The sequence below is a fragment of the Vicugna pacos genome, chromosome 13, assembly GCF_048564905.1.
Source record: "Vicugna pacos chromosome 13, VicPac4, whole genome shotgun sequence".
Classification (NCBI taxonomy): Eukaryota; Metazoa; Chordata; class Mammalia; order Artiodactyla; family Camelidae; genus Vicugna; species Vicugna pacos.
In genome coordinates, this window is record NC_132999.1 from 756924 (window position 1) to 781889 (window position 24966).

The 24966-nt window shown below is 37.1% G+C and overlaps 2 protein-coding genes across 14 annotated transcripts in view; both read right to left on the reverse strand.

The window, feature by feature from the left end:
• The window catches only part of LOC140700563 (cytoplasmic dynein 2 light intermediate chain 1-like), a 38182-nt gene extending 18214 nt beyond the window's left edge, over positions 1–19968 (reverse strand). For all 10 annotated transcript variants that reach the window (XM_072973978.1, XM_072973979.1, XM_072973976.1 and 7 more), the window contains exons 1-8: positions 19858–19968; positions 17836–17953; positions 12468–12502; positions 11349–11418; positions 9168–9256; positions 4993–5179; positions 3279–3356; positions 92–168 (exon numbers count right to left, since the gene is read on the reverse strand). In XM_072973978.1, the coding sequence (XP_072830079.1) occupies positions 92–168; positions 3279–3356; positions 4993–5179; positions 9168–9256; positions 11349–11418; positions 12468–12502; positions 17836–17953; positions 19858–19865 (662 nt within the window). In that variant the 5' untranslated portion in view covers positions 19866–19968. The remainder of the gene's footprint in view (positions 1–91; positions 169–3278; positions 3357–4992; positions 5180–9167; positions 9257–11348; positions 11419–12467; positions 12503–17835; positions 17954–19857) is intronic.
• Positions 1–24966, reverse strand: part of LOC140700562 (pleckstrin homology domain-containing family H member 2-like) — a 178016-nt gene that overhangs the window by 67531 nt on the left and 85519 nt on the right. For 2 of the 4 annotated variants that reach the window (XM_072973972.1, XM_072973971.1), the window contains one exon: positions 23718–24523. The exons of the other annotated variants lie outside the window; for them this stretch is intronic. The gene's annotated coding sequence lies outside the window, so the exon portion shown is untranslated. Of the gene's footprint in view, positions 1–23717; positions 24524–24966 lie in introns of those variants that run through there. 4 annotated transcript variants of the gene reach the window in all.

Genomic DNA, 24966 nt, shown 5'->3' on the forward strand with positions numbered 1-24966 from the left:
AACAAAAGCCTGGCGAGAACAATAACCAGATGAGAATACTGGCCAAAAAAATAATAAAATAAAAAGATATTTTAAAATACTTTAACAGTACCTTTTGTCAATGCCAAATGCCAACTGGTTAATAACTCCACATATTTTTAGTAATAGAGCTTCTGATTTACAGGTAAACTAAAAAGAAAAAAAATCAGGAGAATAAATTATTTGCTCTGCTTTCAAATCAGTGAAACAGGTATAATAAATACGGCTCTGAACAAGTACAGATTGCAGAAAGAATTACTATTTATTTGCCCAGCAAATACTTGTGTTTGAATAGGTACAACAAAACCTGAATAAAGGAAAAGAAAGAAATTTTGATAAATTTGTTTTAACTCACTCTTCAAACTTTATGAGTACATGATATTGAATGGATCTGTGTTTATGCAGTAATCATTTCAGCTACTCCCACATATGGATCCTCATCATTGCCAAAATGCAGTCTGGTTGGTTAAAAAATAGGTGGTATGCTTCATAAATAAATTTTCCATTCAAGGGCATACTGCTGCCTTCAAAGCAGTTAATGTGGAACTTGCAGACTGACTAGTCCAACAATACTGATACTCACTAAAACAATCTTTAAACTTTTCTTCTTGCCTTTGGAACCTGCAAAATAAGCTACTGAATATCCCCAGTGGTGGTCTGTAACTAGGGAGACCATACCAGAACGTTTTAGAGAATGCAACAGGGTGGGTACTAATTATTAAGCTGAGAAATCAGGTGAAAACCGAGACATTGTGGTTACCCTCCAAATCTTTTAAGGCTACATTTGTTTTCTGGAAATACGAAAAGTCATTCAACCAAATCAGAATGACTAAGATATATCAAAATTGGAAAAACAATCTTGAACCAAAATAAAATTAATTACAAGGCAAAGAGATCAATTTTCAGGATAAGATTCATTCTGGATTAAGAATAAGCTCCCAGGGGAAGTATTCCAAGGAGGACATTCATGTGAATATATAAGATATGATATATTTATTTTTAAAAATTGAAACAATTTTAATGCTTATAGTGAGACAATTTTTGTTCTGTTTTGTTTTTGTTGGGGAGAGGTAATTAGGTTTGTTTGTTTATTTATCTATTTATTTAATGGAGGTACTGGGGACTGAACCCAAGACCTCGTGCAGGCTAAGCTATAACTGAGCTATAACATCCCCCCAAGGTAATTTTTTAACAGGAAAACTTTAACTGAATTTTACAAACACAACTTACTATTATTATTATATTATGTATTATTTCCTATAAGGTGAGGGAAAAAACCTAACCACAAATATATTTCATAGGACTGTAGGACTGGGAGGACATGAGAAGTCTCTAATTCGACCTTACCCAGCTGCTGCATCAGTCGTCTTGAAAACATCCTCCACCAATAACTGCAGAGCTTCTGCTCATAAACTCAGGGCCTGGGAACTCGTTATCTCCAAAAGCAACTCACTCCACTTTCAGATAATGGTAGTATTAGAAATTTATTTCTTAAATTTGAGCTAAACTTTATTGATTCCTTGTTCTCGACTCAGAGAGCAAGGAATGCATTTCTTCCCTTTTCCATTGAACAGTCCTTCAAATATTTTAAAAATGTTCATTGCATTCTAGATGCCAGACTATAATTTTATACTCTTCCTCATGTATCATAATTTTAAGTCCTATACCATCCTGGTGGCTCTCCACCAAATCTGGTCCTACTTATCAATGTTTTTCTATTTTTGGTTTATTAACTTGATTAGGTTGCTCATACTACTGAATCAGTATTCTTGACTAAATGATTAAGGATCCACTACAGTGTTGGAAAAAACTGCTGAGTATCACTGAATCTCGTACAGCAGCACCCAGCTCTCTCCTTGGGACGGGCTGGAGGATAAGAGCAGAGGTGAAACTGAAAGATGGGGCTGTGAGAACTTCGGCTGCTCTCTTCATGGTTTGGGGAGCTAGAAAAGCTTTATGGTTCTCTTGGTAGCTCAGAAGTGCTCTTAGGTATAGCGCCAACCTCTCATCCATCCGGCTTACTGATGCTGAGATGAAGGATTCTCAAATTCCTGCCCTGGTCCCCAATCTTCTAGGGTCTTCTGAGCCATGGTTAACGGCAGGCCTGCTGTGGCCTGGGTTGACCTGACTTCTTTCAAATTTGTACCCGTAAGACCAGATTAGGCCCTGACTGATCATCAAATGCGATCTGTTTCTAAAGAAAGATAGGGCATTCCCTCAGTTAATTAACAAGAAGTAAATGTGGGGCCTTATCTAGTGGCCAAAATCAGAAACTACAAGGTCCACAGTCTTTGCTCCTGTCCCCTGGATGAGTCATTTACTTTAAATTCCCCTTACCTTTTCAAAATAATAAAGAATATTTCCAAAGTACTCTGTCAACTTAATACATAAGCAGATACAGTACAAATGTAAGAGGGGATGATTTTTAAGAAAATACATCATAAAATGTATTTGGAGTATTCTGAAAAGTATAACAAATTTTAAATATAGATCGTATTTATTACTTTTAGTTCTAACATACCAGCTGTGAAGGCTGGGGCCTAGGCCATGTTGTCTCCAGTTTCCTCTGAGCACTTTGATTTAGAGGGGAAAAGAGACCATTCAAATGGGAAGAAAGTATTTTTCTTTTAACGAAAATGTTTTTATATTTTATTGCATTAAAAGATATTCAGCAAAATTACCCTGCTGTGGAAGATAAGGCTAGCAGTAATTATAATAACCAACATTTGCTGAACAATACTGTGTGTCAGGCCCTGTGCTAAGCTTCCTCTTGTACACCCTCTATCAGTCCTCACAACCACCCTACGAGGAAGGCACTGTCTTTGTCCATTTTACCTGGAGGAGGCTGAGGCTTAATGAAATTGAGGACTTGTCTGAGATCACACATCTAGTAAATGGTTGCCCTGAGTTTTGAACCTAGGAAGCAGGACTCCCGAGTTCATATTTCTAACCTCTACAACAAACAGCATGTTTTTTAAGTTTAAAAAGGAACGTACTTTTAAAAGATTTTTTCTTCTTTTTCTTTCACGAGAATACAGATTCTGATTCTTAAGGGGAAACTAAGAAGGCCATCTAGCAGACTGTGTTCTCTATACATACTACAGTCACTCTGTAACAAGGGGGTTGGGGGCAACGGAAAGGAAAGGAGGGGATGACAGGCATTAGTAAAAGCACTGGTACTCACGACTGTGCATCAAGTTGCTAACCTGCCCAAATTTATTACTGTCCATTCAAGCCCAAAGGACAGGAAAAGTACAAACCATTAATGATGCTCCATAATAATGTGCAACAAATCGAAGTGTCTTGCATATGACCTTTCTCTTCTCAGAGTCAAAATCCTAAAGAAACATGATATTAAAAAGAAAAAAAACAAGTTGAGAGAATGAATATCTGCAGTAGGAAGGTGAAAATTATTAAAGAAATAGATTTTCTTATTTGTTTGTTTTTGGGCACATACAATGAGGGGCAGGATTCCACTACCTTGGTGTCGGTCTCTGCAGGGGGCGGAGCGACAGAGCTGTGACTATCAGACTTGCCCTTGTTTAAACACTTAGCTCAACAGAATTTAGATATAAGCACACATTTGATAGTGTGGAATACCCTAAGGATTCTCTGACAAGCAAAGATAAGAAGAAACCAGTTTTCTACTTCCTTCAGTTTAAAAGCTGGGGTGTAAGTCTTTCCCTCCGTGGCAGGGTTAACGATTCAGTTTCCAAATCTTCTACCGTATTCCCATTCTACTGCCTTATTCCCCCACTGTGTACTGTTCTTGACCTATTTTGTCTTTCCCAACTCTATCCTCTTTTCCAAAATCCTCTTTAAGATGTGTGATTCCTTGGTCTCTCCCTCCCAGAATCACTCCTCTCATTTCATCATTACTTCTGTTCCTCTCCTATAAAGCCGAGGCGTGCGTGTACAACACACTCAACGAGAAGTAGAAGAGCTTATCTGGAAAATGTCGTATTTACTTCCAATTATGACCAGAGGAATTGGAAATGGGTCAATCAGTTCACGATCCTGTTAACAAACATATTTCATTGATTTATTAAAATTAATTGTTTTTATTACATATTCAGCAATTTCTACTTACTTCCACAAATACATCATTTCAAATGTTTTCATAGATGTTGACATTGTTTGCTTGACACAGAAGCTGTTCCGGTATTTAACTTTCACTTAACTAAGCTATACTTCTCAAGTATAAAACTAGAAATGACAATTCCCCAAATTACTGTGATAAGTATTTTTCATGTTCTGCCCTTTTATTTTCTTATGTAACATGTCATCTTTCTGTTTAAAATTTGTTTTTATTATTTTGTATTAACCGTTGTTACAGTAACATTTGTACTGCATATATGGGAACCATAAACTGTCAGTTTTGTTCTGATGTTACCTTTGTAAAACACATTCATGTAAACTCTAGGCAATATAAAACACTGCTCTTAGTTTTCTAGAAGATGACATTTATGACTGTATATAAAGGACTTACGTTACCATATTGCAATTTTATAATTTAATTAAGTGTCAGCTGAGAAAAAGATATTATGTGACAGACACTAAATGAATGTAAGTATAGACTGACGGTGAAGGCTGTTAAAACTCCACTCCTTGCTTAAAATTGTAGCTTCATCTAGTCTTTGCCAGGTGACATTTGTACAATCTGGTTTTTATCTTCATTTTACAGAGATTATAAAATCAGTATCAAACTCCTACTTTAAAACTCTATTCCTTTTGACTGGTGTAATATGCCATAACAATCACAGCAGATAGTCTAACAAGAAGACATAAGAAATCTTTTCCTTGTTTTGCTCTTACTGAGGTTTTATTAAATTGCTATAATTTTCCAGTGAACAGGTTCATCTACATCAAGTGAATTTCAGCTCATGCATAAAAATCCAAAGAAGTTGTTTATGATGTTATCTTTAACTGCGTAGGGGGCTAAGAATTCCAGGAATAACCCCAGCAGCAACTCACCGGATGGTCCTTCTGCATATTACTCCACAACTTCTGTCTCATTTCCGAAGCTGCTTTAGAATTTGTCTTCCCCAGTTTCATTATCATTTTATCTACATGAAGTTTTGTGGCTTGCAACAGATTTTCCATGGTGGGCCAAAGGTCATTAGGTTTTGAAAAATCCAAAACAAGAACAATAGAAAATGTCCTAAAGAAACAAAAAACACCTTCCAAAAAAAGACTCAAAATAATCACCACCCTATTATACTGAAATTTATTTTCAAGGAATAACACTATAGTTTAAGGAAAAAAACTCAGCAATCTTCTAAGAAAAAAATTCAAAATTATAGCCTTATTTATTCCAGTGCTTTCGTCTAGTGATATTTAAGTGTTACAAACAATAGCGGCAGTGAAACTTTTGTTTGAACTAATAATAATCCAGTTCAAATAATCTATAAACAGTTGGGCCCAACAATGCCATGTTTAGATCCAATTTTGCTATGTGTCCCAAATAAAGCAAAAATAATCATCATCGCAGCAGCAACAATGCAACAATCAGGTGAAGGAGAAGGAAACAGACTCACCCATGGACCTTGCTAGGGGACTGTCCAGCTTATTTACTCTTAAACAACACCACCTCCTAGAAGATGTTATGATGGCCACGTTGTGGATTAGAACTCTGAGGCACAGATTTATATAACTAGTAAATTGGAGAGCTGGTATTTAGATCCAAACCTGCCATACCTGTTGCTTCTGAAAGCACACCCCTGACCACCGTACCCCACCACCATTACCACATGCGTGTGTGTATCAAACGTAAACCTAAACTCAGCAACAACAAACAACCCAATTTAAAAACAGGCAAAGGACTCAAATAGACATTTCTCTATTTAAAGATACACACATGGCCAATAAACGTATGAAAAGATGGCCAGTATCACTAATCATTAGAGAAATGCAAATCAAAACCACAATGACATACCACTTCACACCCATTAGGATAGCTATGATAAAAAACAAAAATAAAAACAAACAAAATTCCAGAAAATAACAAGTGTTGGTAAGGATATAGAGAAATTCGAACCCCTGGACCTTGCTGGTGGGAATGTAAAGTAATACAGCTGACACTGTGGAAAACAGCATAGTGAGTCCTCAAAACATCCAGCAAGTCCACTTCTGGGTGTACTGAAATCAGGCACTCACACAGATACTTGCACAGCAATGCTCACAGCAGCATTATTCACAACAGCCAAAGGGTGGGAATGACCCAAATGTCCATCAGTGGATTACTGGATAAACAAAATGTGGTATACACATACAATTAAATATGATTCAGCCTTATAAAGGAAGAAAATTCTGATATGTGCTACAACATGGATGAATCTGAGACGTTATGCTAATGAAGTAAGATAGACTCAAAAAAGGACAAGTTTGATGTCACTTACATAAGATACCTAGTCAAATTGGAGACAGAAACTAGTGTGGGGTTTCCTGGGGTTGCAGGAGGGAAAATAGGGAGCTACTGTTTAAGGCGGACAAGGTTTCAGCTGGGGAAGATGAAGTGTTCTAGCGACGGATGGTGGTGATGGCTGCACAACAATGTGAGCATACTTAATGCCACTAAACTGCACACTTAAAAATGATTAAAGTGGTGTATTTTATATTAATATTTTACAACAATAAAAAAATGAACAAATATAAATCCAGGAGTATTTCAGAAAATGGTCATAATAAGTGTGTAGAACCATATCATAGGCCAACATGTCCTGGATCAGCAGGGCAAACATTCTGCTAGTAGAGATAGCAAGGAATTATAATATATGTTAGTTATTTTATAATACAGTCAGGTTATTTAGTTTGAGCAAGTCGCTATTTTGTGCAATTAAAGCAAAACAGTAGCTAAATTCTATGCTACAGGTCTCAATACAGAAAGTAGTCTTCATAGACATTAAGTATCAAGATTTTCTGTAAAATTATTGTGCCGTTAAATTGTCTAGCCAATCATATCTATGTCATTTTAATAAGCTCATAAACAGTTTTGCTTAATTGTAATAATAATAATATATATACATTTTTAATAGTAAGGAAACTGCTTTATTCTCAGGGTTTCAGTATGGTTAATATTTATAAAAGGGGATTATGGTTTAATTTTTTTCAACTGAGGTAAAATATATATAACATAAGATTTATCATTTTTTCCAAATGAAAGTAACTTTGCCTTAAGCAAAGGAGAAATGGATTCTTCAACTTTTTTCCAAGATTAAAATTTATGTTTCCAGTACACTGGAAATAGTTGTGTTACTTTTACCTTCATAGCAGATGACAGCTAAAAAAAAAAATTTTTAACACAACCTTTTAAAACAGGGAAGCAGACCACAGGAAATGCTGTATTACGAATTATCTGAAGTCTATAGAAATGTTCAATGCAGCTATAATTATTTTATGAACGGTCATCTTAAAGATAAACAGTATCTAATAGCATTGGGTAATATTTTCTCAAGTTGCTGGGTTTTGTCCAACACAAGGAAATTATGTGTCAAGTTAATTCCAGTCACAAAACACTCTTGAGATTTGCAACGACATTAGAAGCGAAATGTCTTCCCTGAATTCTTCAACCACTCAGTAAGCCACTCTGGACCCAGGCCTCCAGCACCCCTACTGTCCGTTCATTGTAACCCTGACCCCCTTTTTCTCCTAAAGAGGGCTCCAGCTACCCTGGGGTTCCAGGGAAAGAAGACCAAGAACACAGAAAGGGACACATTAAAGCAGCTGTGGAACGGTTTGGCTTCCTGAGAAACCAGAATTTCTACCAGCCCAGCAGGTCTGGAGAAGGGAAGTGAGGTAATGTGACAGGTGATGTGACAAGTCAAGGCCAGAGCTGGAGCCAGGGCACAGCGAGGTGAGAGCTGCTCCCAGCCTTTCCACCCCTGCCACCCTCAGGCCAGGCTAACCAGCAGCCCTGGTTCCTTCAGCTCCTCCCCGCCCCCGCCATCTCTTCTTAACCACACCACCAAGAGCTGCCCCAATTCCCAGGCAGCTTCGATTACTGGTCTCTGTTAAAGGACAAAGGAAAAACTATATGGCTGTAAAATCCCACATAATGTCAGGGGAAAATGGTGGTTGTAAGTGAAAAAGCAGGATCTAAATGTAAATATAAAATCCCATATCTGCACATAGTACTTTACTTACAGACATTGAAAACACTGAAAAAAATACCTCAATATGTTAACAGTGGTTATTTTTCATGTGATTGAGAGTGCTTTAACTTTCTATGTACCTTTCAGTATTTTTCCAAGTTTTCTACATGAGCATACATTACTTTTGCAGTAAGTAAAAGACAGTAAATTTTATTTCTTTAAAAGAAAAAAATCACTGGACAAATAAAGTTACCAATGTTACCAGCTAGTTATGGAAAAACGATTGTCCCGTTAACAAGAAATAGTTTCACTCTAAAGATCTTAATGGCTGCAATGTAGCAAATAATTGTCAAGCCCTTCATATTTGGTCCAGGCAGCAGCAATGGTTTGTGTTAAATTCTGACAAGAATAAGATATTTCAGATTTTAAAATTTTGTTTTCCTTGGCAAAGATGGGTTCCCAGGAACATTATGAGAAATGTCACAATTTTCCACATCCGATTTGGCCAAAACGTGGGATATACTGTCAAGAAAACACCACTAAAGAGTTGAGGTTTTCCACCCCGTTCTATTTCTTTAAGGTCAGCAAATAGACTTTCTTCCTCCTCTAACTCATAGAATTCCCTTGGATGAATCTTCAATGGTATTAATTAGCATTAAATTCAAAGTTATAATATCCAGCTTAAGGAAAAACTCAGGGCTGAATTAGCTCACACTTGGACGTGTATTAGAAAGAATTAAGTTTTCAAACTTATTTTTCCCAAGTGAATTCCTTGCCCAAATGTTACTTGACATGTTTTGGTTTTTTGGGTTTTTTTGTCTGCAGGCTTGCAAAATGTTACTAGTTCGAATGCCAACAGTCTCATTTTAGCACAGGCCAGGAACCTTGGTTCTTTTAAAATCTCTGAGAGCATTACAGTTTAAGCACATACAAAGGAAATGAACGTAAGCCTTCAGCAACATAAAACTGTCCCTACAAATTCTGACTCACAAAAGCTAGTCCACTGGACTCGACTGGATACTTACTTACTAACAGCTGTTCTGGAGCTGGCCCACTTACCATAAGGTGTCCCTTGTGATGGGTATGCTGATTAAGTCCAATAAAGAAGTTCCTCCACCTAGTTCCCAGAAGTGAGCAATATCTTTTGGCTGAAAAAACAGGGTTTTTTTAATATTAAAATTTTTACTTTTTTAAAATTTTAAATATTTCTTATACTTTATTAGCACAAGCCAATAATAATTATGGATATGGAATATTACAGTCCTCAATCAACCCTTTCTTGGCAGTCAAAACTTTCTCCTTTCTCTATCCCATCCCTCAACATGCATCAGAACATCGATTCCAAAGAACAACGATGAAACGTTAAGAATATATATATGTGTACATAAATGCCTTAATTCTAGTAATACCTAAATAGAAGACAGTAAACAGTGCCCCAATTCTGTAAATATCACAGAAACAGACACTCAAATTTGAAATAAAATTAACCAGCTGAACACATTTGGTATTACCTTTTGAAAAGTTATTTTCTAGATAGAAATTACACAATTGAACGGGAAAACATCCTCATTTAGGGAGGCAGAAGCTCACAAGACAAATCAGACATACAGATGGCAGTCCTGGCTGCACGTCGGGATACCTGAGCAAAAGTTAAGCAGACCATCTGTGCCTGACTCCCAGGGGAACGTGGCAGCCCTAGCACGGGCAGTACAAGTGGCAGGTTGGGAAACAAGGGGAAATGCAACAACTGCTCCTCTTTCTATGACTCAAACATTAGGGGACTGAAAGGGCTGCGCCATCAGGCAGCTTGGAAATAGGACCATCTATTCCATGACAACCTTCCCAGACTACTAGCTGATGGCATCTCTGCTTCTGGCCTGATGCTGAGGAGCCTTCAGGACACAAAATTGTGTGAAGAATTGATAAAGCGCTTCCATTTAGAACTCTTAGGTTATATTAAATCTGAGAAAGACATGAATCTTTTAGAATGAACATGGAGAAGTCCAACTTGATAACACAAAGTTTAGAGGAAAAAAAAACAGATGAAAACGAATCGCATGAGTTTTTATTTATCTGATACCATGAATTTGGAAGAGAAAGATGGTTATTAAAGCAGTTTTAGATGAATATATGTATTTTGTATTTTTGACAAGTGATCATCTCACTAAAATTGTTTTGCTGTTGATATTTGAATCACTATTTGTTGGGGAAATACATTTGCATTGGAAAATCTCCCTTGATTAACAATTTGATGAAGGGAAGTTTTTAGAGCTCTTCTCAAAAGCTAAGCATATGAAAGTTGTCTCAAAATTTCCAACGAAAAGGGTAATTCCACTTCTAGGCTTATCACTCATGTAGAAATTCATGTGGGTCACAAAAATAAAGTTCTCCCAACATCTCAATATATTATGTTTTTTCTTTTCTTTTTAATTTCACAGTTTTAATAACCAACTTGCATTAATAACCAATCCAGGAACCAGCAACAGGTAGTTTTAATTCTTTATACATTGCTTAATGATCAAACATTTGGACTGGATCAATCTATAAAAATTTGCCTATGTTATGGGAGGTGTAGGACCTTCTATTCTAGATTGTTCTTCCGTACACCTAACTTTATTTAAGAAATGGCATCTTTTCATGTGAGAACTCTAATATAGAATTTATTTAGGATTTTTTATTCCAATATACACTCCAGACTACTCCTCTATCTTGAATAATTTCTAACTTTCCTCTGCAGATACACTAAAACAAGTGAGAATAGGATTATAAGCAATTAGGGCCTGTGGTCTCAAATAGCATTACCACTTTCAAGATTTATATGTAAAATTACTAATAATTTGGATTTTGAGCAGTATATTTTCATAAATATTCTACAGGTCACATCCATATTTTTAGCAGATTTTTTGGGGAGACAGAAGGTAACTCACAATATTACTCTCACTTGAAAGAAGAAACAGTCACATTAACACAATATAAAGGTGCTGAAAAACTGTACAATAAAGTAGCAAAGGAATCTTATTCCAGCATTTTAAGACATAATAAATGAAAAAGCCAAAATATTTTCACAGTTCAGTTGGCTTCATGTATGCTGAGTTGCATTTGAGTTTAGAAAGTACATAGATAGCTATGAAGCGTACAGCTGGCTATGTTTATTGACTGTAGGTAAGAAAATGGTAAGAGCATCAGGATGACCACTCCTCCATCTATGGCGTAGCAATATCACTTAAAAGAGACACTCACTATGTTATGTCCTTTTGCTCTCCTTCCATACGTATATTCCAAAGCTAAGGTTGGTTTCGGTGGCTCATCCCTGCACAATAAAGACAGGTAGCATTACCATCATGGGTGGTACTGTTTTCTTATGCTATCAGCTTGCCTGGTTTATTTTTGCTTCCTCTTAAAAACTTTATTAATAAAGTTATAACTTGTATAACAACTGAAGTAAAAATGATTAAAAATTTACACAAAAATGAAATAAACTTTCAAAGAACCATCTTAACAGATTTTAGTAGCAGCTGTGGAGGTGAATAATGGCACCTGCATGTACTGGGGGCACCCAGAGGCAGTGTTGTGGGGCAGAGAAGGCAGCGGGGCTGGCAGTACTGACGGCCGTGTCAGGGCACAAGCTCTCTGCATTCGGGCCAGGTGAGAAGCTCTGGGATCAGGTTTATGCTCAGCCCAGATGTGGGGAGCTGGGAACCTAAAGACTATCCATTTTAATGGAAACATCAATGAAAGACTTTAATACAGGTCTCTATCCGAAATCACAGCTCAGACATGGACATCATTTAGCCAATGAGAGCTGCAAACAAATAAGACTTTCCTTATCAACTTCCTGCAACACCTACCAATCATAATCCATTTAGGATTAATCTGCTGGCATGCTTCTATGGTACAGAAAGCTAGAAAATATATAAAACAAATGGTAACAGGCACAGTTTGAGGATCAATAATGTGCTTCAAAGTGTACCCATGAGCAATTTAAAGATTATAATTAATGTTTAAATAATCATGAACATGAGCAATTTAAAGATTATAATCAATGTTCAAATAAGTAGAATAAAAAAATTAAATATCAAAGTAGCATAGCCAAAAAAAGCAATTACTATCATAGGCTGAGTAATTATGTTAATTTCTTCCCCCAAATAAGGAAATCCAATATTAATCCTGTACATTTTGCTTGACTGCTATTTTTTCTTTAAAGGAGATCTTAAAAGCCATACTAAGAGTCACTAAGAATTAAAGTATGTTGTTTCAGCCTCAAAATTATTCTCTTTCCATATGTCTTTTAGGTTCTAACTTGTCCCACACAACAAGAATACACAAAAATGTAGTCTCTAGAGGTTAACTAACACTTACCTGTCAAGACACCTTAGAATAATAGTAGTCTTTCCCTGGAAATTCAGAAAGAAAGAACACTGTGTTAATGTCATCCACATGTAAAATTTTATTATTGTTCATAATTGTGGCCCAAAATAGCTTTTAATCACTTGAATGATAAATTACCTGGAAACTAGAAACTTTCAGAATTGTTCCTAAGTTTGATAAGTGGAAAAAGTTAACTGTCAACTTTCCATCAGAGTGTAACTACACTGCTATTATTATAATTATAAAGTCCCGCAGATGACAAATACTAGCAAATCATACCTCATTTTAGTGGTCAACTTGGCAGCTGTCTTAAATTTTCTCTCTACTCATCAATGCTAATTACTGGTTAAGCTGATGAGTAGTGTCTTCTAAAATGTTTTAACTCCAAATTGTTGAAGTGGAAATAAAAAAGATAACATACAAATAAAGGACATGTTGCAAACACGTTCAAAGTGAGCAATACAGATACGAGAGTAGAGTACTTTTTTTTGGTTTCTTTTATTTCTAGAAGATGTACTTATCCTAACTGTCTTTTTAGGAGTCATGAAATACAGATTCTGGTCCCATTTCTACCACTAATCATGAAACTTAACTTCACCTCTTAACCAGGGACGAGCTCAGTGGTTTAAATCATTGTTTGTTTTTTTAATAGTAAAACTCATTTTTTCAAATGGATAATCTCTTAGAAGAAAATAGATAAAAGAGAAGCAGCAGGGAAAGCTGTACTGAAGGAAATATTTAGGATCCAAGAAAAGTAGTTTGGAAAACTCTGAACTACCAAAAACACAGATTATTTTACTATATGTGTGTTTTTTTAAACCAAGAAACCTATAACATTTACCAAAAAAAAACATAAATAAATTACTCCAGATTATATCTGGGCTATGATCAAATTGAATGACTTTTTTCTAATGAGATACATAAACAACTGGACTAGTACTAAAAATGTATATTATTGAAAGACATTTAAAGGTAGGTGTTATAGCAAAGTGAAAAACTAGAAACAACAGAAATGTTCCAAATAGAGAACTGGCTAAATTAATTATGATAAGCCATATAAGGAAACAGCATGCAGCTATTAGGAATAATGATGTAGGAATACACATACTGACAAGGTAAGACATGCATAATAGATTGGCATGACGCAGTTTTCCAATTAAAAGTAAATCTTTTCCTACTTCTCTGAGATGCACATACATAGATATATATAGAAAAATAAACACAAATAAATCTAGAGAGACATCACATGTTAATAGTGAATGTTTCCAGGTGATAAACTTCTAGGTAATTAATTTCTTTAAGGTAATCAGGATTTTCTATCCTACACCAAACATGTGTCACAAGTAGTGTTAAATAAATGAGGACTACAATACCTAAAAATTAATGTATTCTATGTACAAGAAAGTATACAGACTAACCATATTTTAGAATTGGAAGGAATCTTAGATATTTCTAGACAATTTTCTCAAATTCTCATGGTCCAATAGTGTTGATTTAAATTATTTTTATTATAATTTCATATAAACGTATAGAACTACTTGGGGGAATTCCAAATAAACTCAACTCTGGACACTGAAATCAATTTTTAGATTATCATTAAAATAATGATCCAAATTTTAAAAATTCACTGCAACTCTAATCCCATAATCCTCTACACACCCCTTCATCTGGCATATTAATCCCCTCCCTTCTAAAACCCTTCCACTCTACAGCTCCAGCTCCATGGTACAGACAAACTGCCCTTCCCTCAACTTCTTCTTCAGAATGTTCTCTATACCTATCAGCCTGAACTAAAACATGGCTGTTTCTGGACCATTTCCTCTGCAGTCTTTATTCTCATCACCCCCATGTACTTCAGGGCCCTCCCTGCTCCCAGTGCCACCTTTGAACAATTACTCTGCTTCCCTCCTCTTGCATAAACCTTAGAGGCTTAAATCAGTCTACACTCATGCTGTCCTTTTCCCCCATGTTTTTCACTACAATAAACAACCCTTTGACAAACATCATTGGTACAATTCAATTATTCTTTAAATGAAGTTCCTAAAAGTGAAGTAACTGAATCCAAAATATGAATATTTTTAAGATACTAACTTACTTAGAATCTGACTTAAGATATTTAAACACAACATTGTAAATCGACTATACTTCACTAAAAAATGCATCTGAATGAAAATGAATGAGCAGAACATATATAATCCCATGACAATATACCAGAGACTGTTGCCTGACCATATGAAATGAATTACACATAGGATATTTCATGATAGACATCATAAGAGGAATATAGGTAAAGTAGAAATAGTGTACGCAGTTATCAACTACTCAAGATCGTGCCTAAGGCAGTCTGAATTGAGTTTTCCGTCTTTACCAAAGGAAATGATTCAGACCCACACAGAAACTAGCATTAGAGAGAGATTAAGTGACTCGTTCCAACTCAGAATTCTATACTTAGACAGACTTTCCATCAGGAGTTAGGGTAAAATAAAGGTATTTTAGACATGCAGGGTTTATAAATTTTACTTCTCATGTATACTTTCCCAAGAAACTACAAAAGAATGTGCTCCACAAAGATAAGTAAGCAAACTAAGAAGAAGGAAGACACAGGATCCAGGAAACTGAAGCTCCAACACAAGAAAGAGGCAAAGGGAGTCCCCAGGATGTTGGGGAGGGATGGTAGCTGTGCAGGTAGCTGTCCCCAAGAATAACCAGTACAGACTAGCACAGAAGGTTCAAAGATGGGAGGACTCTGGCTGGAGAGGGGAACTTTCAGATGATTTGATTCAACTGACCACATGAAAAATTATATTGACTGTCTACAGGGGATTGTGGAAGGCATTAGCAACAGATACCCTGGGAGCCAGCTTCAAGGATGTTCCCAAATGATCCCTAGCTCCTGGTATTCACAGCCACATGTAGCCCCTCACACACTGGACCACAGTCAGTCTTTGTGACCATTAGCATATGGGAGAAGTGATGGCATGTCACTTCCAAAATTAGGTTATAAAAGACTGTGGCCTCTGTCTTAGATACCCGCTCACTTGTGATCTCTCATTCTGGATGAAGCAAGCTTCCATGTTGTAAGCAGCCCTGTGGAGAGGTCCACATGGTGAAGAACTAAAGCCTCTGGCCAACAGCCAGCAAGTAACTGATGCCTCTTGTGAGTGACCATGTCAATGAGCTTGGAAACCGAGTCTCAAGGTCAGCTGAGCCGAGAGAGAACTTTAGTCTCTGATGACATCCTGACTATAACTTTTTGAAAATTCTTAAGCCAGAACCACCCAACTAAGGTGCTCTGAGATTCCAGACCCTCAGAAACTGGGTGAGATGATGTTTGTTGTTTTAAAAGTTTGGGGCAATGCATATAAAAACTAAGGTACATATGAAAACTAAGCAAATTTTAAAAGTTTTAAACTTCAGGAAAAAGTTATTTGAGAAAGGAAATAATCATAGTTCTGAACTTGGCACAACAGCAAAACAATTTAGATACTTAAAATAAATTAACACTGAATATTGATTTAGCTTAGAATGATAACAACAATGTAGCTGGAGGTAGGAGTTTGAGAGAAATAGGATAGTAAAATACTCTTCTACTATTATCAGAAATTCAGCAGTGTCTAACACTGAAAGTCTGGGAATAGCCCAGAAGCACACTATTCAGAAATACAGAAGTAACTTACAGAAGAAACAGTAAAAAGATATGAAAACAGTGGCTCTGAGGAGAGATTCTGAACAATGTGGAGAGGTTTGTTATTTTACTTATGCACGTTTTGATAATCTTTAAATTTTTAAACTACATACATGAATTACTTTAATAAAAGTAAATTTAAAATAATAAAAAAAAGACTGTAACAAAGGATCCAACTGAATACAATGAAGGACAACAGCATAAATGAAACGACTTGCAGAGACCAAGCTTAGCCCTAGTGAGCAGGGTTATGGGATTACTAACATTTTTAAAAAATTATTTTTATTTTTATTTATTTTGGGGGGATTAGGTTTGTTTGTTTGTTTATTATCATTATTTTTTAATGGCGGCACTGGGGATTGAACCCAGGACCTTATGCATGCTAAGCACACACTCTACCACTGAGCTATACTCTCCCCAACATTTTTCAATACAACGACAGGAGCACAAACGTCTGGAAAAAGAAGCTGACAGACCTGCCCTAGTTCACAGTAGGCAAGCGAAACCTGAAAAATTCTGTTCTCTTCTGAGAATTTCACATTAGAATAATTCCAGTTGAGTTACCAGATCATGACAGACAGACAATCCATGACATATAGCATCCATGACACAGAAGGTTATCTACACTTTCTACAGTAGTTAAGCAAAACCTCAAAAATTCTGTTCCATCCTGAGAAATACACATTAGAATCATGGCAGATAAGACAATCCATGACTGACAGAGAGTTCATGACAGAGGCATGGCTGAAAGAAATGCTAAAGCTGAAAAAGACTCGGAGACAAGGTGGTTGCCACTATTTGAAGGGCAATTTTTAAATATTTGAAGGTTTAACAAGTAGAAGAATTAGACTTATTCCTATACTTTCACAGGTCAGAATTCGGACCAAGGGTGGAAGTTACAATGAAACAGACAGTGGTTTTCTAGTAATAAGGATTTGTAACTCGGATTTTCTAATAACAAAAATTGAAACAGGCTGCCTTGTGAAAGGGAACACCCCCACTGCTGGAAGTGTTCAAACCTAGACCACATAAACACTGCTTGCAGTGGTTCTTAACCTCTTGGGGAGATGTTAGAACTCTGGAGAATCTAATTTCCCATTAAAAAGAAAAAAGACACTGGTGTGCAATTGTACACAATTCTGCTTGCATTTCTAAGGAGTTCATGGACCCCCAATAAATACCTCCAAGGACCCCAGGCTAAAGACCCCTACTGTAGAAGACAAGACTATCACTAAGTTCCCTTCAGTGTCTAGTGACACTAGTTTAAGAAAAGTGAATGTTTAATGCGTTATACTCTATATAGTTCATATTTTTATCGTCTATACGCTTGTTTCAGTTGTACAAGTTATCTATAAACATGACCATGAGAAGAGTATTTATGGCTCCTTTGTGCAAATTGGGAAAAGAAGACTTCTCTGGGCTGTCTAATCAGAAACAAGCACCTCTTCCTCCGGGATGCTGTGATCCAGGTCAGGGCACACCGCTTGACAAGAGTCAGGCTGGATGTTGGTCCCCACCCACCCAGCCAGATCCAACCAGCCAGCCAGAGATTGGTCATCTGGTTAAAGAGCTGGAGTATCTAAATTCTCACCAAAGTATTAAAATAAATTTTACCACTGGTTGTTAAATCATCACAAAACTTGGGGGAAGAAAAGGTTGGAAAAAATGCATTACCCCATTTTTACTGCCAATGAAGAAAACAGACTTTTCTCCAATTTCAACTCCATCACCTTCACTTCCATTACTGCCCCGTTTTTCCACTTCAGCTTTTGCGATTTCCCAGAGCGTTTCACTGTAAGAGACGCAGAAAACCAAAGTTTAGAGAAACAAAAAGAATCCTTCCTAAAATTTATTTCAAGCTCAGAGGAATTTTATTTCAGTCAAATTTGTGAAATAAATCGACATTATCTTGAGGGGACCATAAGCTGATAAAACTTCTGAGGATTAGTCATTTTCTTTGTGCATCAGAGAAACAGGAAAATGATAAACCGAGCCTTTTTCACCCGGATTTGAGGGCTTCCGGGCAAGGCTGAAAGCTGTGTTAGCCTCTCACACACACACACATGAATGTACCATGACTTTTGGAAATGTACAACTTGAAAACCACCAACATCTAGGAAAATGGTGAACGTGCAAAACCAATGTGTCACATAATCTTTGCTCCCTGGAACTCGTTTCTTTGTTTTTAATTATATTTTCTGGCTCAAGATTTCTTTTTTAAAATATAAAGAAAGGGAAAAAAAATCACCGAAAATCACTTTGGAAAATCATCCTTTCATTAGTCCACATACATATAATATTTTATACAAATAAGATTATATCTTTTTTTTAAAAGTAAAGCCTAAATGAAATACGGAGTATTGAACTAAAAAAAAAAATGAGCAAGATTTGATATAAGCTCGAATCTGCTACTTTCTACATAAAGTATGCCAAATTGGGCAAGCTACCTAATCTCTCTGGATTCTTCATTCCTTTAGTAATTTAACAAGTATTTATTGAACACTTAATATATGCAAACTTCTGTGCTAGTCCCCAAGCTCATCTCTGTTTCTCCATCTCTAAAATGCTGCTTAAAAAAGAATACCAACTATACAGCATTGTCATGAGTGTTAAAACGTGATAATTCACTTAGGTTAGTGTTTGGCCTATATATAATTACCGAAAATTACCTAAAATTATTGAGTGTTTATCATTATTATCATTAAAGAACCAGGAATAAAAAAGGGAGTTACAAAAAATCAAAATAAGTGACTCTAAATGTTTGCATTAAAATACACACAATTATTTCACAGGTGAGGCCCTCAGCCCGGGCCTGCTTGCTCCTCAATTACACACCATTTCTTCATAATGTGATTATCTGCTTTCCAAGTTCCCAGAAGAAAAGAGGGAAGGACTTACTGTAACCAGTCGTGCCACTGGTGGAAATATTTATAACTGTAACCAATTACATGCTGAATGGAAGCTGACAATTTTTAAGGTTCATAAACTTAATGGAGATCACATCATGGATCCAGTGTGAGAAAAAAAGACTCAACCTGCTCTATGATGGACTCTCGGACTCCCCTCCTCCCCACCCCCACCTAAGTCCTTATAAGTGGTTCATAAAAGTTTTAGGTATGGTCTTGAGAACTAGTAATTAAAAACTGACATCATATAAGGGAAAAGCTAAATGGTAATAGGTGATTAAAATCCTACCCCAACGCGCCTTTAAATGTCATCTTACATTTTTCGGAGTGCTTTCACAAGTTTCCCCTCATTTATGGTTGTTGTGAACCCCTGCACCCGGAGGGGTGGTCCCAGAGGAAGCGGCTTTGTGGTCTGGCTCACCGCCTGAAACCCAGCTTCTAGAACATTCCGTAGCCCGTGAGAAACTCTTATTTAAGTGAATGATTGGAGTTGAATGATGTTTCAACATCTCTTAACTTTTTCACCTGGGTAACTTTTCCACCTATTTCAAAATCCACATTCTCAAGGATAGTGCCTACGGCCCTTTGACCATCCAGACAAGAGCTGCAAGCAGGGCAGACCCACAATTTACTTCCACCGTCACGCATGGATTCTTACCACCCCACCCCCGCAACTACCTCCAGCCGCCTCTCCTCCTCAACGCCCATCCCTTCCAAGTGGGTTGGGGAAGATGGGAGGCTCTAGAGGGGAGCGTAAGCCAGGCGCAAGCAGGGTTGTAGAGATGGATACCTGGGCATAGTGGCTTGGCTGCCCCAGGGTCGTGGTCGCCGCGTAAGGCCCACTCTAGAATCAACCGGACCGCGAACTCGGAGATCGGTCCGGTAGCGCAGGCTCCTGGGTTGCCATGGTAGCGACGTCACAAGTACGGCTTGCGTGCGAATGACGGGCATCATGGGAAATGTAGTTCTCAGCGTTCTTTTTCCAAAACACATCCCCCGCTTCTTCCCTCAAGACTTGAGAGAGATACGGTGGTAATAAAACCGGGACCTAAAAGCTCTGGGCTGGAAGTGTTCTTTTATTCAAAAAATATTCCACTGAAAGTACTGACTGCATGCCAAGGGTCTCTGCCCTCTCTAATTACTTTTTATTCCCTAATAGCAACAATTTGGGAATGGAGGGTGAAAAAAATCTCCTGAGCTGTATTCTATGATTTATTAGAGGCAAAAAATATTTACCATTTCAGTACTTTCCAACTTTCTGCTTGTTTAGTTATACTGGGTTTTATGCAATAGCACATCATTTATTAATAAGCTAAGAAAGCAAATACATGTCCAGAATACTCCATTTACTTTATCTCCAAATCAGTATCAAACATGGAGTTATTGCTATATGCAAGACTATGTGCTACTCAGAATAAGGAATGAAGACCCCTAACCTTGAGAAAGACTAAGTATAGCTACCAAAAGGAAGCCAGTGATACACGCTATTGCAGAGAGGTACAATTTACATAAGAACAAGTGACTATGCCTAAAACAGTTGGTGAAACATTCATGGCAGTGACAGTGTTTGATCTGTCTTGAATGCTGGTAGACCCAGGTTCTTTAGCCCAAGATGTCCTGAATATTTGAAGGAGAAACTCCCCCTCCACCCTTCTGCCATTTGTCTCGGTCTCCATGGTGTAATGTTCAAGAATTTGGGCTTTGGAGAAAGGTAGACTTAGGTTTAAGTCCTGACTCAGCCACACTGGTTAAGTTACCACATTGCCACAATGGATAAATTATTCAATTTCTCTGAGCCTTAGTTTCTGATCCTGTAAAGCAAGGGGAAATTACGAGTTTTAAATAAGATAAGTATATGTAAAACATAACTTACGTGTGTCTGACACATTATAAGTGCTTAACACTTGTTATCATGTGGTAAACTGCTAATCAGCTACTTTGAACAAAGAAACACAAGGAAATGAAGTAGATGGTTGGTAGGGAAAAACAAGGCATTCATTTCAGATAAAATCTTTGGGGACAAAATTCTTCCAACATCTAGGTGCATTCTGGAGACAGAGAAGACTACAGTTGCATATAGGAAGGGAAGTAATGGAGTAGCATTCAATGAAGGAAGGCTGATAGCAAGGGATATTGCTAATTCTACCATTAACTCAGCATCTACATCCTGGGGCTAGCCAGCCTATAAACTCACAAACTGATGTGGGAGAAGTTGTGATGAATCGTAATGATTTGGGTTCTGGAACTTTAGACTCCCTTTGCATGTTAGTTCAGAAGACCTGTTGGTATGGTTAACAGTAATGGCAGCTAACATTTTGCCAAGTGTTTGCTCTGTACCAGGCACAGGACTGGCACTTTAAAGTTATAATTGTGCGGATAACTGGGAAAGGTGGTTGAAGCAGGGAGCCTGATAACAAGGAAGGTGAAAATTATCTGGCTGGGCCCTGATCACCAGCACTGATCTAGGAGTAATTCAGTTGATTCAGTTGTTCTGATTGAGCAGGTGAATTCCCTTTTCTACCCTTATGCCTCCTGAGGCTTCATACTTAGAGAAAGTGACTTCACTGGGTAGATGAAAACTGTTCTTAAGGTAAGAATATACAAAGATCTGAGCTCCCATGCTGGATCAGCCCAAGAAGACTCACAGATTTCAATGGTGGTGATAAAGAGGAGACAATTTTACACTGCTTGCTGGATAAGATGAGCAACAGTGCAGAAGGATAAAAATGTGTTCAGGGCATATATGGGGACCTGTGACTAGTTAAGGGTGGCGCCAAGGTGGGAGACCAAACTGGGCAGGTAGACTGAGCTACAGTGAAAGATCTTGCAGTCTGGATTTTACTGTGTTGTTATGAGAAACCAAATAAGATTTCAAATAAGTGTGCCGTGACTGAGCCTGCATCAGTGAGGTAATTTTTTGCAGCTGTGTGAAGGGTGCTTTGGCATCTGGAAGCCCATATGGAGGCTATTAACAATTGCCCAGAAAGTGACAGAGTTCTTACACTTTCCCCTTGTTTTCAAAGTTATATAAGCTTATTGTAATAAATTTTTAAAAAGGTATATAGAAAAAATAAAAAGGGTATAATAAGCAAATGCCAGAAGTAACAACTATTAAACGTTTTGATGTATTTCATTTTAATTTTTTCTAATCTTTCTCACATTGTTGAGATTTTACTATAAAGTTCATTAACATTCTGGTTTTAACATGTGTTTTCCCATATCAATTTTTTTAAAACCCATAATAAACATAATTTTGGTGGCTGCATAAGCTTCCACTATATAGATTTTTAGTAATTTACTTATGCATTCTTCTAATATGAATGTTTCAGGTGGTTCAGAGTAAACACCTAACAGGAGTTAGACTAATCAGAGTCCGTCTCTGGAATTTTTCAAGCTAGAATTAGGAAAATGAAGTCTTTCCCTCTCTGGAGAAAACTGCCATATTTCCTGCTAAATACAGAAGCTATGTTGTGGTGAGGGAACAGGAAGCAGACGCAGAGCTATGTCAAGAGAAAGTACTGGCTCAAATCTCATGGTTCTGATTGTCCTTGAGGCTCGTGTCTTCCTCTTTCTTTGGATTTGGTTGCTTAGCTCTCTGATTGTGTGATACATACTAGTATCCTTGTAATAAGCTTTCTCCTTTTAGTCTAAGTTAGTTCAAGTTGAATTTTCGAATTTACAACAAAATCAGTGCTGGCTAATATAGTTACTAGAGAGCAGAAAGTGAAGGCTTGAGGAAGGGAAGAAAAGTCAGTATTTCCCTCTTGGGTGACTGATGAGTTGATGATACTGTTGACCAATTGTTGGGGGCACAGAGTCAAAGAACCAGGTTTTGAGGGCATGGTGAGTTTGAGATACCATCCAGTAGACAGCTGGATCATCTGGAGTCCACTGGATTTGGCAGTTAGTGGGTCACTGGTAATCTTACATTAAAAAGTTCCAGTAGAACAGTGGGGGTATGACATCAGTGTTAATGATACTCACTTTATCCCAGGGGGAAAAAATCTTATAATCTGTGCATAATCCCAAAGCTAATAACTCTCCTTAAGCTTTTCCAAGGTTACTCATTTTCTATACACTTTTCTTTCATAAAAGGCAACACTTACTGGAGTTTGATAAGCTCATAGTATTTTCTAGAAATTGAGGAAGTTAATCACTTCTCAGCCATCTCTGGAACTACCCAACATTCAGTTCTCAGGGACTCTGCTAGGGATTCCTTAGGTCCACATAGTGAGACAGGGAATTAGCCTTTTCCAGCCACTGCCACTGTTGAAGAGTCATCTGATTTCTTTATTATTATGGTAAAAAACTCGTAACATCTACCTTCTTAGCTATTTTAAGTGTACAGTTCAGTAATATTAACTGTTGTCACATTGTTATGCAAGAGATATCTGGAACTTTTTCATCTTGCAGCGTGGATATTGTATACCCATTAAACATTAATGCCCACTTCCCCCTCCTGCAATCCTTGATAACTACTTCCCTAGTTTTTGCTTCTATGATTTTGGCTACTGTAGATATTTCATATGAGTGGAATCACACAATATTTGTCCTTTCTTGATTGACATTTTGCTTAGCATAAGGTCCTTGAGTTTCATCCAGGTTGTAGCATGTGATAGGATTTCCTTCTTCCCTTTTTTTTTACATCTTTAAACAATTATAGATGAAATTCTCATTTTTAAAAATCATGCATTAATAGGATTTTTCTTTTTTAAGGCTGTGTAATACATCATTGTATGTATATTCCACATTTTCTTTATCCATTTATCTGTTGATGGACATTAGGTTGCTTCATGAATAAAACTGTGATGAACATGGGTGTATAAATATCTCTGCAATCCTACTTTGAGTTCTTTTGGATATATACCTGGATGTGGAATTGCTGGATCATATGGTAATCCTATTTTTTATTTTCTGAGGAACCTCCATATCATTTCCCATAATGGTGGTACCATTTTGCATTTCCACTAACAGTGCCAAGAGTTCCAACTTCTCTGCATCCTCTCCAACACTTCTTGTTTTCTGTTCTTTTGATAGTGAGTGGCCTCTCTTGATGGGTATGAGGTGATATGTCATTGTAGTTTTGATTGCATTTCCTTTATGATTAGCGATGGCAAGCATCTTTTTCTGTGCTTATTGGCTATTTGTGTATCTTCTTTCTTCAAGTCCATTTCCTACTCAGGTTGCTTTTTGTTGTTAAACTATATATATGCTGATATATTCTGGACATTGACCCCTTATCAGATATATGCTTTGCAGTTATTTTCTCCCAGTCTGTTGGATGCCTTTTCACTCTGTTGATTGTTTCTTTTGACATGCAGAAGTTTTTAAGTTTGATGTAGTCCCATTTATCTATTTTTTATTTTGTTGCTTTTGAAGAATCCTCTGATTTTAATAAAGCCACCAATAGAACCCAGCAACACCTTCAGAAAAGGATGCCACTCCCCCCACAAACCCTGTGAATTAGAAAATTATGTTAGCGAAGTGTTGGAAGGAAGGGAACTGTATTTCCCATGCTGGGGTGAACATTTATGTCTTATTTTGGAGTTATTTGCTAATAGATGTTGCCCGTCTAAAAGTTTTTGTTTCCTGCCTATTATTGGACCCAGAAATACTTAAAAAGCATCCAATGAAGGTTTTTGGATTGATGTTGATTATAAATGTGCCTCCAGAATCACTGTGACTATGTTCAATTTAGGTAAAATTAAGCTCAATAGGGAAAATGATACTATAGAGCGAGTGTTTATCTCATCTCCTCACCTTAGCCTCTGCCCAGGCCCAACCAACTCTTCATTTAGAACTGACCTTCCCACTTAAATGCCCAAGAAGAGCTTGAGTCTTGGTCTCAGTGAAATATGGACAACTCTTATTTCACCCTAAATCTCTATGTACAGAGTTT